Genomic DNA, 18,490 nt, shown 5'->3' with positions numbered 1-18,490 from the left:
AGCTCTTATAATGTAAATATTTACGTGTTTAATGTTTGTTCCTACTTCATTCTCCACTGGGCTCCATGTTTAGTGTCTAGCTTAGTGCCCGGCACGTGTCAGGACTCAATGAACATGGGTTGAATGAATGAACAGACACGGATGCATGTTGGCACTGGTAGTATCATGACAGCTGTGAAAAAGTGTAAACGTGTGCATGCCAGAAGATCTTGTCAGAAAGAAATACAGCAAATGTAGCAAAGTGGCAATTGTGGCTCTTCTGGGGATGGGATATTCTGTAAATATTTTCTCTTGTCTTTTCTGTATATTTTACATTTTAAATGAATGTGCACAATTTTCATAAAGCAAGAAATAATCAACTTGGAAACATCACTGGGCAACTAAAATGTGGGGCTTTTACAGGCTTTCTACCAACCTTCGGACCTGCCTGGATTAACCTGTACGGTTCACCCAGGAACCACAGTCTGATGGACGACTTCCAGGAACTGAATGAAGGCTTTGGAGAAGGCGTGTCATTCAGGGGCAGAATCCTGGTGGAAATTGCTGTGGAGATCCTCTCAGGAGGGTCGCAGGAATCTAAATTTTCCAAGGCACTCAAGGAGCTCAAATTGTCTTCAAAGGACAAAGACTCCAAGTCTTCCAAAGGCTCCAGTAAAGAGAAGGGTGACAAAACTGATGACGGAAAATCCCAGCAAGTTTCAGACAAGACCAACTCAACAGAGGTAGAGGTGGAACCTTTCGATGTGCCCCCCCAGGTAGGTCTGAGCCCTCCACAACCCCTGCGAGGTAAGCCCAGAATGAAGGTAGCACCTGCCACCCCAGCTCCCACAGGCTCCCAAAGGCATGCACAGGTCTCACTCTCCCTTCATAAAGTGTGTTGGCCCAGCCCTGCATTCTGGGTCAATCCACTGCCTCTTTGGGACACATCACAGCCATCTGCTCATGATCAATCCCTCCAGTGTTCCCCCCAAAACACGGAATCCCATGAGAATCAAGGTGAAAGGGAAATAAAATTGTTCTAGGATAGCTGGTGAAAGTGGGGGTGGGGGGATGGACTGAGCTCTATCTGTGGTCTGATTTTGTTGAACTTTGTTAGCCTAGCATATGCTCTGGATGTGAGGTGATGTGGGATGAGGGATGAAGAGGAGGAAGAGTGAGTGCCAAGCTAGGATGAAGGAATTTGAGAAACCTATTCCCCTGCCTAAGAAATCACAATTCAAAGAAGGCCTATTACTCAACATAAAACACATTAGCATTTTTCTAGCCTGGTTCTGTATGATGGGAAAGAGATCTGGGTCTCCCAGAGGACTACAAACTGTGAATATCCCCTTAACTGTCTGATTGTTTACTTGAGAGAAAGAAAGAGTGGAGGGGTGAGGAGGGGCAGAGAGAGAGGGAGAGAGAATCCCAAGCAGGCTTCACACTCAGTGCCCGATGTGGGAGTCGATCTCATGACCCTGAGATCATGGCCTGAGCTGAAATCAAGAGTTAGAAGTTCAACTGACTAAGCCACCCAAGCACTACCCACCAACTGTTTAGAGTAGCAAGACTGCTTTGTACTTAAGCAAATGAAGGGACTGTGTTTTGTTAGTAGCAGAGGTGAGTGGATTCTAGCTCTCAATCTGGATGATTCTGTGTCTGTGAGTATGTTTTTCAGGTCAACCAGACAATCATTTTGGGTGGAGAAAGGAGGAGATGGTGGTCTGGGTCACCTTGGCCTTAGTAGAGCCACTCATTTTAACTGCTGAGATCTAATACATCTTAAGAAGCAGTGTGGGGAAGAGGTTGGAGCTCAGGGTTGGAAATCTTGAGGGTTGATTCTATTCGTGGTTCTGATAGTAACACCTCTCCATGTTTTAGTTTACTCATCAACAAAATGGGGTAGTAATAGGCTCTTTGTCATAGGCATCTCCTGGGTAAATGAGGGAATGCCTATAAAATGATCGATAGGGTTCTTTGCATGTTTATGGTAGGCCAGTAGTACATTTGCTGTTACTGTGACCAGTGTTTATGATTTGTTCAGAGCTCGCTACCTTGTTTTTTGGACCTACTTTGCATATTTTGTGGACCTCCCTAGCTCTCCCCTATGAACTTGTCTATTGGAAATATTCTCTGGAAATGTGTATTGTCAGTTTCTTGTTAGAAGACATTGCTTTGATGTGATTGTATTTATATGTATTTTTTTCAGAATATATGCCAGCTTTGGAAATGATATAAGGTACTGTGGGTACCTTAAGTAGCCACCTATGCTGATATCCAATTGTATCTGATTCTGTAGCAATCTTTCCTACTGTTGAGACTGGCCATTCTTTTCTAGACAGGAATTACCAAGAGAGGCCTAATAGAAGATTTTCTTAATCCACATCAGTATCTTCAAGATATTTTGTTATGGCCATCTTAAAAAAAAAATTCTAGCAGAAAGCAATGGTATCTTGGAATTTATGTAGAGTGTACATTTTTTACAAGTCCAAGAGCCCATCTTGGTTCTTGGGTAAAAGGTATTAGGAGAGGGAAAATTCAGGTCATAATCAAACCCTTATTTCTCCTTCCTCTCTTTGTCTTGGCTTCTCATTTGGGTCAATTTCTTGCTGGGTTTATTAGTTATCTATTGCTATATAACTATTACCCCTAAATTTAGCAACGTTTTTCTGTGGGTGAGGAATTTGGGAATACCTAGCTTGGTGGTTCTGGCTCGGAATTTTTCATGAGGTTTCAATCAAGATGCTGGTAGGGACTGCAGTCATCTGACAGCTTGACTGGAACTGTGGGATCCACTTCCAAGATGGCACACTCATGGCTGTTAGGAGGAAGTTTTGGTTCCTCATGGACCCTTTAGAAGACAAAGTTCCACATGGACACTTCCCTAGGCTTCTTAGTATCTTCATGGCAGTTGGCATCCCCCTGAATGGACTGGGTGATCCAAGAGAGAACAAGGCAGAAATGTCAATATCTTTTATGACCAAACCCATAGAAGTCACACACTGATATTTATGACACATTCTAATTGTTAGAAACAAGTCACTAAGCCCAGCCCACACTGAAAGGGGAGAGAAATTAGGCTTCATCTTTTGAGTGCAGGGTGTCCAAGGATTTGTGGACATATTTTCTACCTTCTCCAGAGCCTCTATAGCTTCAGACATGGCAATATTTCTTCTTGCAGAATCTTCTTTTTTAGCTCTCCAGGGTCCTGAGCTCCTATCTCCCTTGCTGCAGCCATGCTCTCATTGCATACCTGGACAAATGAGATCCCATGACATTGGCTTTTCCAGCTCACCCTCATTACCACCATCAAAGGTTATTTCTCTATGCCAAGCTTTCACAGAGCATAACTAATCTAATAGATGTGTTCATTTTCAAATTCTGTGAACATGTACTGACTAGCTTCTTTTTTTTTTAAACATCATCTTCAATATTGGTAGGAATACAAATAGAGTTTAACTCCATGGAAATTATGATATAGAAGGGGAGGTAAGACATATAAAATAAATGTACAGGAATTAAAAAGTGAAACATGCAATAGGGAGCTACAGATAAAATACTAATATTATATGGAGTAAATGAAGTATAACAATTAAAATGTTGGGCTCTCAAGTAAGACAGCTGGATTTTAGATGTAGTAGTTGTTACTGACCAGCCTCTGGAGAATCATTGCCTCTGAATTTTTGGGCAAATGACTTAAGCTCCTTATACTTATTTCCAATAATCATTTCTACTTCATGGGCTCACAGTGAGGATTTAATGAATTAATACATGCAAAGTGCTAAGAACAGAGCCTGGCGCATAGTAAATACTCAATAAACATTAGGCACTTTTAATAATTTTGGACAGATATTTTAATCTTTCACAGACTACTTGTCCTCATCTTTAAACAGATAAAAACATCTCCCTCCTAGGGTGGTTATGAGAATTATATGAGATAATGTAGGTAAAAGTCTTAATACCACATCTGACATATAGTAAGTACTCAGTAAACATGACCATCATCATTTCTCAAACTCAGGAAATCAAAGTATGCTTCCAAAAGAAAGCCATTTGAGTTAGACCTGAAGGATGGACAGGATTAAGAGATGAATTCCACCTGTTGAAATACCATTCTTGTAGCATTGTTATGTGTAGGCTTTATACAAGGTACTCCATGTGGATGATCTCATTATTCCCCCCTGTAAGCCCTATGACAATGTTTATTTCACAGACAGAGAAAGTGACAACCAGAGAATGGACATGACTTGCCTAAAGTCAATGAGTTAGGAAGTAGCAGAGTTGGGATTTGAACAAAAATTTATGTGGCTATGAAGTCTGCCATCTCTCTTCCAGGCTACATGGCCTATATTCCCATCAGGTCTTCAAATGCTTTTTAACCTCCTCCCAGAGAGTAAACTTGACCCCAGAAAGGCAAGATAAGTGGCTTATTTACAGCCAATGTGTACAGTGGCAGCAGGTGGGAGGGCTGTGTGCTCTGTGACTAAGATCCAGAACTGGGTCCCCACCCATTCCAACATTTTCTGATCAATAGAAACATCTCCTGCTGATGCCAACAGTAAGGAGGCTCCTGTGTGAAGGAAAGCTCACCTTTCTGAGACCTGTTGGCTCTTGAAGTGACAGGGTTCAGGGCTCTTGATTGAATGGGGCTCTTCAGCTCTAAATCTGCAACTGTTTATTTTCCTTAGATGAACCTTATTGCTTTTTCCATGGAATTTAATCAATCCAGCTGTGAAACCAGGAAGCACAGACTGTATGGCAGCTCATTCAACCTCTTTGTTCAGAAATGTGATGCTGTGTCTGTGTCTCAGCTATATCTGCTCCCTGAACTATCAACCTGTTCTACATCAATAGGAGTCATCTACAAACTGTTGTGGTTGCGTTGGGATGGTTCCTGTCTTGTGACCTGTCATGGTCCTGTCTTCCACAATGTAGTTTTCCTTGAGAGGGAAGACTTGGTGGAGTCCAAGCCTGAAATCTTGGCTGACTTTAACTTGCTATGTGACCTGCAGAAGCCCCTTAATCTCTCTGAGCTTTAGTTTATTCAGGTAGAAGGAAGATGGAGCAGGTGAACCCCAAGGCCCTTTTCAGTGTAAAAGCAGATGTGATCCTGGGACCCTCCACGTGCTTATAGCTCGTCCTGGATGCACTGGGTGGGCTGATGCTCACGCAAGTGCCTAGCCCTTCTGTCTCTTTCATCCAGGCTCGTGTTATTTCAGGAAGTCTTTGAGCAGCACCAAGGTGTTGGGTTAACACATGGTTGAGTTCAAAGAGCCCTGGTCTGTGGTCAGAATACTTGGGAAATTTAATAAACTCAACCTTAAGTTTAGTTTCCTCAGCTTCTTCACCTGTAAAATGGGAATGATCCAGATTCCAACCTCTTGGGGTTGTTGAGGAACAAACATAATGTATGCGACCAACCTGTATAATTCGTAAAACAATGTAAGGGTTTGATCCTATAATTCTCTGTTTTCTAAGTGGCTGCTCACTTGAAAGTGATTCCAAACCTGTGTTTTACCAATAGTACTATAGAAGATACACATGCCAATCTTTGTCTTTAAAATTTAAAAAAAAAAGCAGATTTTAATTGCAAGGCAGAAGCTCAGAAGGTTGAGATTACATCATTCTAGATAGATGGCTCAATTTTGATTTGTAATTTGTAGGTCCTGGTTCCTGCCTGCCTGATGAGTGGGGAAATGATGTTCCCTTTCAGGCTGACACTGAAATTCAAATGCTTACAAATCACTCTGGACTAGTTAACATCACTAATTCAGCTTCCTGGTAATAAAAAAAAAAAAATAGAGCCAGACCTGTCTAAATATTTTTTTCTTTCTATAGATTATACCCGAAAAATGTGAGGAATTTTTACTTTTTGGAGCATTTTTTGAAGCTACCATGATTGACCGGAAGATTGGAGACAAACCCATTAGCTTTGAAGTTTCTATTGGTAAGTGAAAACAAGCACAGTGCTTGGCACATGACATTGGCTTTATATCTGTTTCTTGAGTGAATGTGTTATTGTCTTACATAGAAATAGTAGCATTCTGGCAGAGGTTTACACCTCAGAAAGAAATAAATAGTTCTTTGTTTACTCTAGTGTCAATATGAAGAGATAGATTTATTTTCATGCTAAAAAAGGATTAAGAGTATAGTTTGCATTTAGAAAGACTTGGATTACTAATCCTAGTTCCATTACTCCTAGGCTCTTGATTTCTCTGGGTCTTAGTTTCTTTAACTATGTACTAGGCATAGCAATAACTCTTCATAAAGCTATTGCAAGAGTGTAATGAGTTAATCCATGAGAAGTTCTGTGCACATTGAGGGTGCTGTTATTGTAACTCCCGATGATCTTCCTGTGGTGATGTACAGCTGGGAAAATCTTTCCAGGGAAGAGCATTCCATTAGAGAAGGTCTTGATTCCCATCAGGAGGGTGTCCTTCCAAGGAGCAGAAGCAAGTGGAGATGGAATCCAATTAGTTTGTGACTTAAGTAGTTTTTACATAAGAGAACATAAGATGGATGTAGATGATGACTCACCATCATTGTTAATCTTATTTCTTTGGTCTGACCATCACACTTCCTACCTTCATACTGAGATCTTATTTCTCTGTCCTGGGAGGATATGACCTGGGATCTTTATGCCATGTAACCTGATTCTGCTTTTTGATATCTGACCTCTCTCCCCTTGCTACCATCTCTATAGGTAATTTTGGGAACCTGCTTGATGGAGGGTCCCATCATGGGAGTAAGAAGGAGTCAGCTGAATCAGCTGAAGAAGACAGCCTTCCACTCCTGCATGAAGGAGAAGGGGACGCAGTCCACAATGTTGCCTTCCCTATGGTCTCCACCACTCATCCAGAGAAGCCACTTGTGACAGAAGGGAACAGGTAGGAGGCACAGTAGGGGAGATCAGCCAGGTTTCTGACAATAGGAGTCTGACCTGTTCCTGGGACTGTTTGAAGTTCTTCCCTAAAACCAGAAACATCATTTTTTAATCTTAGTTATGGGAGAAAGGCACAAACAGGGACATCATGGTCATTACCACTCTACTGAATCTTTTTTTTTTTAACTTTTTAAAAAATTTTATTTTATTTTTTCAGTGTTCCAAGACTCATTGTTTATGCACCACATCCAGTGCTCCATGTAATACATGCCCTCCTTAATACCCACCACCAGGCTCACCCAACCTCCCACCCCACTCCCTTCCAAAACCCTCAGTTTGTTTCTCAGAGTCCACAGTCTCTCATGGTTCATCTCCCCCTCTGATTTCCCCCAATTCACTTTTCCTTTCCTTCTCCTTATGTCCTCCATGTTATTCCTTATGCTCCACAAGTAAATGAAACCATATGATAATTGACTTTCTCTGCTTGACTTATTTCACTCAGCATAATCTCCTCCAGTCCCGTCCATGTTGCTACAAAAGTTGGGTATTCATCCTTTCTGATGGAGGCATAATACTCCATTGTACATATGGACCATATCTTCTTTATCCATTCATCTGTTGAAGGGCATCTTGGCTCTTTCCACAGTTTGGCAATTGTGGTCATTGCTGTTATGAGCATTGGGGTACATATCGCCCTTCTTTTCAGTACAGCTGTATATTTGGGGTAAATACTCAGTAGTGCAATTTAAGGGTCATAGGGTAGCTCTATTTTTAATTTGTAAAGGAATCTCCACACTGTTTTCTAAAATGACTGCACCAACTTGCATTCCCACCAACAGTGTAAGAGGGTTTCCCTTTCTCTACATCCTCTCCAACACTTGTGTTTAACTGTCTTGTTAATTTTGGTCATTCTAACTGGTGTAAGGTGGTATCTCAATGTGGTTTTGATTTGACTTTCCCTGATGGCTAAAGATGAACATTTTGCCATGTGTCTGTTAGCCACTCTACTGAATCTTTAGTGACATATTGACAAATCTCCAAATGTCACATCCAGTTAATTCATCTAAGGACAGGACAATGATGATGGCTATTATTACCATATATATAACTTTGAAGCATAACAAGGTAGGAAGGTCAGAATTTAACATTTCAATCTAAACCCTATTAACAGTTACTATATTCATCTGAGCTCTGCCATTATGTAAATGGGATTATTGGATACATCATTTCTTATCTTGTTTTTGCTGAGGTCAGACTAAAGAACTCAAAAAAACGACTGTCATCTACCAAAAAAGACCATTTCAGAAAATATCTGGGGTACTTCTGTGAACACTCACTGATCTTTAACTCACATAAACTTTCAAGATGAAAAAAGAAGTAAAATTCTAGAATTCTGTTGTAAGAAAGTGGTATTGAGCACCAAACATGTGATTTACAAGAAGGGAAAGTCAGACCCAGCAAGAGTCTTCTGTGTTCTGAGCCTTGTGCCATGAGTAAAGCTTTATCTTCTCATTGCGTTTTCATAAGAGAACATAGTTCTCCCCTTTTGTACATGAGGAGATTGGGACAACATTGCTGGTGCTGTTTGCTTTCTCTGCTCTTCCCAATCTAGACACTCTCTCTGGGCACAGATCCATGGCTTGCTGAGCACTGTCAGGATAACAAGGCCTCCCAAAATCTTTTTCCCAGACAGCCCTCTTCCCAGAGCAGCAAACCCAAACAGCCCCACTTGGGTGTCCCAAAGTTGTAGCAGGGTCATTGTCTTCACAGACAACTTTGCTCCTCTTCCTATCTTTCCCATCTCATGGACGAGTCCTACCATTCTCTGTGTCCTATGAACCTCATCAAAAAGTTGTCAGTTGCTCTCTGTTCCCTTCCATCCCACATCCAGTCAGCAATGAAGTCTGGTCAGTTTTGATTCTCAAGTATTTCTCATATAGATGGTCATTTCTTTAATTCTGGCCATTGGCATGTTTGTCCTGGATTAGTCTAGCAACTTCCTACCTGGATTGGATCTTCAAGAAATTCACCAAACTATCTGTCAGAGCCAGTTACTCTGACATCATTCATTGGCAGCCTGTAGCTTTCAGGATTATTTTGAAGCCGTACCTTGTTATTTCCATCCCCATCTATTTCTCTACCATTATCTCCAGTCACTCCCCAAACTGCCATTCCTGCAGCCACGCAATGTCTCTGGTAGTTCTCCAAATGTGTCCTGCTGTTTGCTGCCTCTAGGCCTTTGAGAATGCTCTGCCCTGTGCCAGGCAACAAGCCCCCTTTTCAGAACTGTTGGTTTCCACTACCCTGCAAGGCTAAGCCCACATTCCCTTCCCTGAATCCCAAGTCTGATTTCTCCACCAAGCACCACTCACACTGCATTAAGATGCTTTTACTTTTTGTCTCCCTATGAGACTGTGAGTACCCTGAGGACATAGACCATGTCACATTCACCTGTGTTTCTGCTCCTCTCTAAGCCTGGAATGTAGTAGATCCTCATAAATGTTTTTGAATGAGTTAAGGAATTACCATAACTGAGTTGGGCCCAGGGTAGGGGGCAGAGAGAGGAGGCAGATTACTTACTTTCCCTGGGGAAGGAGTGAGGAGTTGAGAAAGGTCACAGAAAAGGTAACATCCTAAAGAATGGGAAGGGATTTAAGCAATGGAAAGAGAGTATTTGGGGCAAAGTATGAAGGAGTAAATGAAAATAATCTTAGCTGTTTATCTGCTTATCTGTGTCCTATACTTTCTAAATCCTGTCCCTCCCATGGGCCACCTACCTTGGGATTTTTTTTTTTCTTCCTGGCAGTCATATTTGGTTGTCTGACCTCCTTTCCACACATCCAACAAGGAACCCAAACTCCCCAGTCCTTTGATGGCTTCTGTCTAGTCTCAAAACTGAGTTGGTCAGTGATGGATTCTATGACTGGATCTGCAACTCAGGGAGAATTTTCTGAAACTGCTCAGAGGCACAGTGTATCCTTTCACTGGGAAAAGGCAGTGAAAACCTCCCCACCTTGTTGGACTAGCCCATTGTTGACAATGGGTGAAAATGTCAGGAGATCTAGTGTGGAAACAGTTTGGGAGGAAATGAGAGGTCTCAAACTACCCTTGGCCATCTTGTATTAGCGCTGGCCAGCCAGCTTAAGGAGGCCCAAATGAATCATGCTATGTTTCTTGAACTTTTTGTCTCTCAGAAATATTCCTCAGTCACTATATTGAGGCTCTGTCCACATAGTGGCGAACTGGAGTGGCATCAGCTGAATTGGAGGATCCTGTGTCTATAATAGACACATGTGTACATTCATGCACACATGCACAGACACAGTCCCTTGATTTGTGTATTATCTTCATTAAAACACCTCCTTGAATTTGTTCTGGGCTTTCTAGTTTTATAATGCATGCACTCACATATGATTTATGTATTGGGCTGGAGTTCAGGAATGAGATCAGAGCACAGGACATCCCATGATCATTTCATTCTCAGGACTCTAAGGCTACCCTTGCCCAAAGTCACAAGGCTGGTCTTGTGTCAGGGCAGCCATTCAAACTGGCAGCCTTCTCTTCCCACTGGCAATATGGTGCCCTCATGGTGCCCTCCCATCTGCCATGTTCCATCTATACTGAATTTGTCTAAGACCCACAGCACCCCAGTCCCAGGACCAGTAAGACTAGGAGGACTCTGAGAATCCAAGAGACAAAGGCCCTGAACATCATTAGTGCAAAATAATCTGAACCATAGAAACCTTGGAACAAGGGACAATACTGGATGAGAATGTATCTTGTAGGATTCTTGGTGCAATAATTTTAAAAGAAGTGAAAGAGCAGTTTGATTCTAACTTTTTTATTTATTTATTTTTTGTTCTCCTATTATGATATCAACCTCAGGCTCTGCCAATAATTTATTTGGCTTCTTTTCTCAATGGATGTCTGCCGATTCATTTTCTGCAGAACAGACTATAGGACACCTTTGCTAATTTTATGGTCTCCAGAAGAAATTTGCGTTGGAGAACTAAAAAGAACAACCATCCATTCTTTCAGGCTGAAGTTCTCTTTAGTTTTTTGGAATGGAAACAAAGTTTTTGCTCCCTTGGTCTCTCCTCTCTCTGCCTCTATATGTGTGTGACTCCAAACACTGCCCATGTTTCTAGGGCTACATGTCTCAACCTGCCCATTCCAAGAATGTTGCCTTGGCCTTCCTTCTACATTTCTCTTCTCTTGGTCCTGGCTGTTTCTGAAAAAACTACAGGGTATTTGGGGAAAACTTGGTCAATGTTATAGCTATCACTAGACAGGAACTTCAACTTTTTGCCACACTTCTCCCACCTTACTTGCCTCACCCCATCCCTTTCTTTCCTGGGGACCAAAACCGACAAGTTAGTTTCTTCTTTTTTGTCTTCAATCTTACCTTGTTAACTGTCTTTTTCTCATCAGCATTTAAGCATATTCAACCATCATCCTCAAAAATTTTCTTTGGCTCCTCTTCTCCCCTTCTAGCTATGTCATCATCCTCTTGTCCCTTCTTAACCAGGCAGGTTATGTCCATTATCGACACCAATGCCTGGCAGCAGTAAATATTGGATGTATGCATGGATGGATGGATGGACAGATGGATAGATGAATGGATGGATAGATGGACGGATGGATGGACAGATGGATGGATGGATTCATGGATGCCTGGATGCATGGATGGATTGATGGATGGATGGACGGAAGCATGGATGCCTGGATGGATGGATGGATGGATGGTGGCATGGTTGCTATAGTTTAGATATAGGCACATGCTTCATCCTCATTAATAATGTATTAAGATCTTACACTTCTCTAGCAATTTCATTCACTCCTGTTATCTTGGTTGATTTTCACACAGTGTGTAGCTTATAGACATTAAAGTTAACATGTTAGTTTTTCTCCCTTCTCTCCTCTCTCAACTGGAATGAGAAGTTCCTCCTTGAAGAAGGCTTGCCTGATAAACCCTGCCCTCTGGTGCTCAGCTCTAGGCTTTGCCCTGGGCCTGATGACTGTAGCTGTTAGTACCTCTCCATTGTCGCTACCTATCTGTTCCTTGTTTATTTTTCATGGGTCCCTCATTAGAATAGAGTTAATAGTTTTATTGTTTTGTCACCAGCCCTCCCTACCCCACTCAGAATGTATAAAACATAAATATGTGGCTGAAATTGCATGAATAATACTGATGGCCAAGTAACACCCAGACCTAACTTGTTCTCACAGGAATTACAACTATTTGCCTTTTGAGGCCAAGAAGCCCTGTGTTTATTTCATCAGTTCTTGGGGAGACCAGACATTTAGGCTGCACTGGTCCAACATGCTGGAGAAAATGGCGGACCTGCTGGTAGGTGACTCTCAAAGGTAATGGATTTGAACACTGGGCAGCTGGAGGCAAAAAGGATCTTTTTATTCATCCAGGAGAGGGTCTTGACCTCAATTTAAATACAAGTAAGTTGCAGCTGCTTCATTGGAGGGCACATAGTTCCTACCCTGTGGACCAAGGGAATGAGAATACATTTTGACTTTAAATAGAACTACCTGGATTAGAAACCCTGCTCTGCTTCTTAACATTATAGGACCTAGGAACAGGCTGTTTTCCTGATCTCCAAAGGGCAGGGAGTTGACAACTTTCTCACATAATTGATAGATCCTGGCTTCAACTCATATAAAACTCTAAGTCCTTAACATGGTAGATATCTTATAGGTGAAGTCCTGCCACCTCTTTTTAAGTCCAGTCTTTTCACATGTTTTCTCCTTTGTTCCAAGCACATTGGACTTTCAGTTTCTTGAATTAACAATGTTTCTTTATGCCACATAGCCATTACCTCATCCTGAGCTTTTTCCCCTCCATGCTTCTCCTGTGTCACCCGTCAACCTCCATATGTCAGTTTCAACTACTTCTCAGAGAAGTCTTCTGGCTTCTGCCCATTCTCCTCTCTCGTAATACCCTGTGCTTTACCTTCAGAGCTCTCTGTATTTTGGAATTGATTTGTGTGCTTATTTGTTCAATAACCATTTCTCACTGTTCAGTGGCATCTGGCATAAGACCTGGCACTTGAAAGGGGCCAAGAGTTATTTGAGGGATTGAACATGTATTTATGACCATGCCAATATGCAGTGACTGCTGGTTGGCTCCACCCAATGCCCTGGAAAGAAGGCAGCCCTGGGATCTCTGCTTCTTTGAGTTCCTGAGCCTGCTCTTTGATGTCTGTGCCTGCTCTTGTATTTCTCTTTGTGCCTTCTACTTACTGTGCCGCCATGCCTCACCAGGTGACCCTCTCCTTCCATGAAAACCTGTGCTAAGGAAAGAACAAATTTCTCTCTTTCTCTCTCTCATTTGCTTTATCATCCTGTCTCTAGTTGTGTGAAACAAAGTTTCCACTCTGGCCTTGGGGATTCCAGGCATCATGGAGGTAGATTCCGAAGGTGGTAGAGGATGCTTGGTTTAGTGTCAAATTATGTGGAAGCTGTAGACTTGCTTTGTAAGACTGGTTTTGCTTCTCCTTCAGGCCAAGGAGATAGTTTATTTCTAAAAGGCTTGACGAAACAAGAATGTTTTCCTAGAGACCATAGCTGCCTTTACCATTCATTTCTACCTTTCTCAGTGCCAGGATCCCTGCCATACTTGGCATATCACAGCTAACATGATTGAATGTTTATGAAGTATTAAGTTGTGTTTGAAGAAGTCCACACCTCCCTGTGGTGCATTAGGTGGGCCCTTTTATTACCTGATTTTACAGGAAACTGGGCATAAGGGGGTTAGTTCACTTAAGGATAGAGCCTGGATTTGAATAGTGGTAGATTGACCCCATACCTAAATTTTTAACCAGTCCACAATTTACTTGTTCTTATAGTGAAGAGGAAAGAGGGAAACGTATGTCTCCAAATATCAAACTTTGATGGCTAGTAGAGAATGTAGTTTTTGTAAATTCTAGCAAAGCAGCATGTATATTGCCTTTTGAGTGCTGTATCCCTCCAAGCCACTGGATGGAATACTAGAATTTAGACCTAAAAAGGAAAGTATGATTATTAAATATACAAACATATGGCCATTGTCATATGCAATCTATCCTCCTCCCCTCTAACACCTCACGTCCCTGCCCAAACCCCTATGATCAAAAGAATTCATAACTCCTGAAATTTAGAATTATTCAGTACTACTGTATTCCCATATAACCAAATGACTTAAACATTGCTTTTGGAGTTTTTTTTTTTTAAATTATATCTGATTTATTCTACTTTGTTAGGTATGTCCTGACATTAGATTTCCCCACAGGGTAAACTCTAAATAAATGGTTCTCCATTTGGAACGATGAGTTTGAGTAAAGTAAGGGAAGACTTTGTATTTAGACCGATTCCAGTTAAGAAGAACAAGTTTCAAAATTAGAATGCAGTAACATTTCCCAGATCAGGCACAAGAAAATGAGGGAAATCTTCCCTCATATCTAAAACACAAAATAGCAAAATAACATATCTGAGATATTACCATCAGTGTCTCCATTACAGTGTCTCCTTCTGCCCCTCATCCCTCCACCTCTGTGGTTTGTTTCCAGGAAGAAAGTATAGAAGAAGTGAGAGAATTAACCAAGATTTCAGAGAAAGCATCAGAAGATAAAATGAAGGCTGTGCTCAGTGACTTCATCAGTCAAAGCAGGTACCAGGAGAGACAGCTGGCATATGGGTTGCTGAGCTTATACTGGATCAACTTTTAATTACCGTAGAAAATAGTTGATTTTCCATGAATTTAGATGGGCATTTTATAGTGTTCTATCCATCTTTATTTTGTTCAGTAATTGAGCTGGCATTTCTGGGCTTGTTATTGCTTCCTGACACTTGACTAGAGCATAAAGCAAAGAGGGAAAAAAGAAAAAGAGAAGAAAGGAAAGACTCACTGCAGAGACTTTTAAATGAAACAAGAAAAATGCTAGTGACATTGAGCCCAGCATGTTTCTTTGCATTTAGTAGCTACTCAGCAACTATTTGACAATTAGGTGGATAAGTCATATCAAATACCACTTCATAGAGTTTTTTTTTCTTAAAGATTTTATTTATTTATTTGATAGACAGAGATCACAAGTAGGCAGAAAGGCAGGCGGGGGGGTGGGTGGGAGGCAGGCTCCCTGCCAAGCAGAGAGCCCAACGCGGGGCTCGAGCCCAGGACCCTGAGATCATAACCTGAGACGAAGGCAGAGGCTTTAACCCACTGAGCCACCCAGGCACCCCAAGTAGAGTTTTTTACATAACATAATAAGCACCATTTAAGGTCTCTGATTCCAGGTGGCAAACAATATAATAAAATATTTAAAAATAGAGTATATTAGTTGCTTATTATGGAGCAACAAATGATTCTCCAATTTAGTGGCTACAGTTTTGATGATCTCAGTTTGTATGGGTCAGGAGTCCAGGTGGGGCTTGGCCAGATCCTTTGCCAAGAGCCTTTCAGACATGATGGTCAAGGCATTGAACGAGGCTGTAGTTACCTTGAGGCTTCAGTGGGCAGGATTCATGGCCAAGACCACTCATGTGGTTATTTGTGGAACTCAGTTCTTCATGGACTATTGGATTGAGGACTTTCAGTTCCTTGCTGGCTCTTGGTTGGAAGTCAGCCTCAATTCTTTACCATGTGGGCTACCTCTCATGACATGGCAGCTGACTTCATCAGAGTGACCAAGCTAGAAGAGTCAGAGAGAACATGCCAGCAAGATGGAGGTCATGGTCTTTTTAATCTCATCTTAGAAGTGATATCCCATCACTCTTGACATACTCTACTATGAGCAAGTCCCTAGGTCCAGTGCTCATTCAAAGGGAGGGAATTGCCCATTAGCAAGAAGAAACGGGAGAAGATTACTGGGGGCCATCGTAGGGGCTGCCTATTACATAAGGAAGCAACCTGGACTAACACTTGAATTTAATTAGCTCAAGACTTGAACAGAAATGAGAATTTGTTATAATGGAAGCAATGAAGAAAGGGCAGAGATTTATTTGATGGAAGGCAAAACTTAGTAGATAGGGGGTAGCTAAATTGTTAAATTCTGATGTTCTGCTTTGTAAGTTCTCTTTCCTAATCTCTCGGTTACCCCACATTTTTGCATTAAAAAAGGGAAGCAAACAAATAAATATACATATTTATTTCTATCTTTCTTTTTCATTTCTCATTATAGAAGCAGTATGTTTTGGTGCTACTCCTGCTGTGAGCTAAGTGCCACCTGGAATTCTCTTTAAGCATCTTTGAAAAGCTCCATGATCTCATATTTTTAGAAATAAAAATTATTTTTGTGGGCAAATTATAGCTCAATAATTTTCTATATTGGAGGTTACTTGGGGTGATAATCATTCCCCTTTCTCTTCAAGTTACAACCAACTAAAAACATATTTAAGACGGTCAGAGCTCAAAATGTTAGTTTTATATTTGGTAAACTTGGATTTGAGAAAGCAGCATGGACCTTAGGTCAAGGTGGACTTCTGCCCGCCCACCCCCCCAACACACATTCATGGTTAAGCATCTGGACCTCAAGGTCCTCCTACCCCCCACCCCACTCTGCCGAGAAGAGACAGGCCACTTGTCATGTGAAAGTGAGGAGGCTGTCCATAGGCCACAGCAGGCTGGGTTTGAAAGATGAAGAATGAATAGGAACAGGAGCCATGGTCATTTACTCTGATTCTGATGAGGAAAGCACTGATTTTTCATCCTGTGAGAAAGGGAGAGAGAACTCAGAAGTGTCTACCATGTCTCCTTGAGCTAGTCCACCCTGGGACTGCAATGGAATTTCTATGTGGCTCTCAGAAAGATAAACATGCGACAACAAGTTGCCTTCCTCAAAGCAAAATCTTTTTTATTCTTTTTAAAAATTAAGAGAAAATGTAACTTGACTGCTATATCCACAGAGAATTTCTGGTGAGGTTTCTAAGTGCAATGAGGTCGGCCGCCTCACAGGAGGTGTGGTATCTTAGACCTCCCCTTTTATTTCCTTGTTTCCTTTTGTTTCTCCTTGATTTTCTAAATCACAGTATTATGTGCTCATCTTACCAAAAACAAAACAAAACAAAAAATGTGTAGAAATGTATAACAAAAAAGTGTTCTCAATTCTCTCTCCAAGCCCACTCTCCAGATACAAGTGTGATTTATCCTCCTGGATTTTTTTCCCGTGTGTTTGCAAACCCACACATTCCTAAAAACACTCTTTTTTTTTTCAGAAATGGTGCACACTTTGCTCAGCAGGTTGCTTTTCCTCTCTACAATCTATCACTGGCATCTTTCTACAGTAGTACACAATAGTCCTCAATGTATCACATATTTAACTGGTCCCTGATATATTAGTTGTTTCTACTTATTTTCCTACTATAAACAATGTTATGATAAGAATCACTGTGTGAACATTTTCTTGCAAAAATTTTTAGTTATGTTTGAAAGACAGGATTCTAGTTTAATTTTTAGATCAAATTATACAAATTATACAGACATTTAAATTTTGACAAGTGCTATCAAAATGTCTCTTAAACATTATTAGAGAAGAGTGACTATTTCCTCCACCAACTTTGAACATTATCCAATTTTTAATAGGTGAAATGGTATTGATTTTAATTTGCATTTGTTATCGCTAATGAGGGCAATATCTTACTTCCCCAAGTTTTAAAGTCATTGTATTTCTCTTCAATTGCATTTATAACCTCTACCGTTCTCTTATTGAGCACATTTTTAACATCATCCCTTAAAATGTTACCACTTAGTCTTTTGTATAGTTTTTAACATGTGAGGATATATCCCAGTATTGAGTCTAAAATAGTCTTTACATGCAACTTTTTGTGAAACTCTTGGTGTGTATTAAGTGTGTAAGATGATGGAAAACTGCATTATTTTGTGTTTGTTATGACCTTGGATAGCCATCATCATATATATGTATAAAAGAAAATAGGAAAACAAGCATCTATTCCCCCAAATTAATGTGGGGTCTGGGTATCATTTCCAGCCCTCACTTTGTCTCTTAGAAAAGTTAGCGCACCATTGCTTAACTCTAAATGAGAAATCTTAGGTCTGTGGCTTCATCAACTTTCCCATTGTATTGCAGAAAGCACGTCTGTAAATCTCTGGAATTGCATAAATGGATTTTCACTAAGTAGGTTTCAGAATTGTTATTCTTCTCCTATAGTGCCTTTATCTCTGAAGCAGAGAAGAAACCCAAGATGTTGAACCAGACCACTTTAGATAAGAAACGACTTACGCTCTGCTGGCAGGAGCTGGTATGTGAAAATCTATTTATACTTTGAACAGAATTAAAACATGTGCTTTAAAAATAAACCTCACAGATGAGGCATAGGTCATAGACCAGATGAGGATATGGTTCTAAAGGTTATACATTTTTGTGATGTAGAAGAATGAGTGAGAAGGGAATATGTGCACAAGTTGGAAAGGAGCTAGCATTTTCTGACCACTTATAAGAATGATTTAGAAGCCCACCTGTCCTACAACATATTCTGATGGATTTCTCCCTTGCCTATTTTCTTGACATCTGTATTTTGTCAAAAGCTATAAGCTCTTTGACTTGACCTTTTGCCTCACAAACTGAAAAACCAAAAAAATAACTCTTCTCCCTGCTTCAGTTTCCTTCCATTAAGAACTGTGTG

The 18,490-nt window shown here is 40.9% G+C and overlaps 1 protein-coding gene across 1 annotated transcript in view; it reads left to right on the top strand.

Annotated features, from left to right (window-relative positions):
• Positions 1–18,490, top strand: part of FER1L6 (fer-1 like family member 6) — a 123,372-nt gene that overhangs the window by 29,986 nt on the left and 74,896 nt on the right. Inside the window, exons 11-16 of the mRNA XM_032873449.1 lie at positions 403–755; positions 5,818–5,926; positions 6,683–6,866; positions 12,092–12,212; positions 14,422–14,522; positions 18,016–18,106. Of these exons, the coding sequence (XP_032729340.1) occupies positions 403–755; positions 5,818–5,926; positions 6,683–6,866; positions 12,092–12,212; positions 14,422–14,522; positions 18,016–18,106 (959 nt within the window). The remainder of the gene's footprint in view (positions 1–402; positions 756–5,817; positions 5,927–6,682; positions 6,867–12,091; positions 12,213–14,421; positions 14,523–18,015; positions 18,107–18,490) is intronic.

The sequence above is a fragment of the Lontra canadensis genome, unplaced genomic scaffold (genome assembly GCF_010015895.1).
Source record: "Lontra canadensis isolate GAN:19392208 unplaced genomic scaffold, GSC_riverotter_1.0 scaffold49, whole genome shotgun sequence".
Taxonomy (NCBI): domain Eukaryota; kingdom Metazoa; phylum Chordata; class Mammalia; order Carnivora; family Mustelidae; genus Lontra; species Lontra canadensis.
Note: the sequence above shows the minus strand (reverse complement) of the source record. Positions and strands in the feature narration are given on the sequence as shown.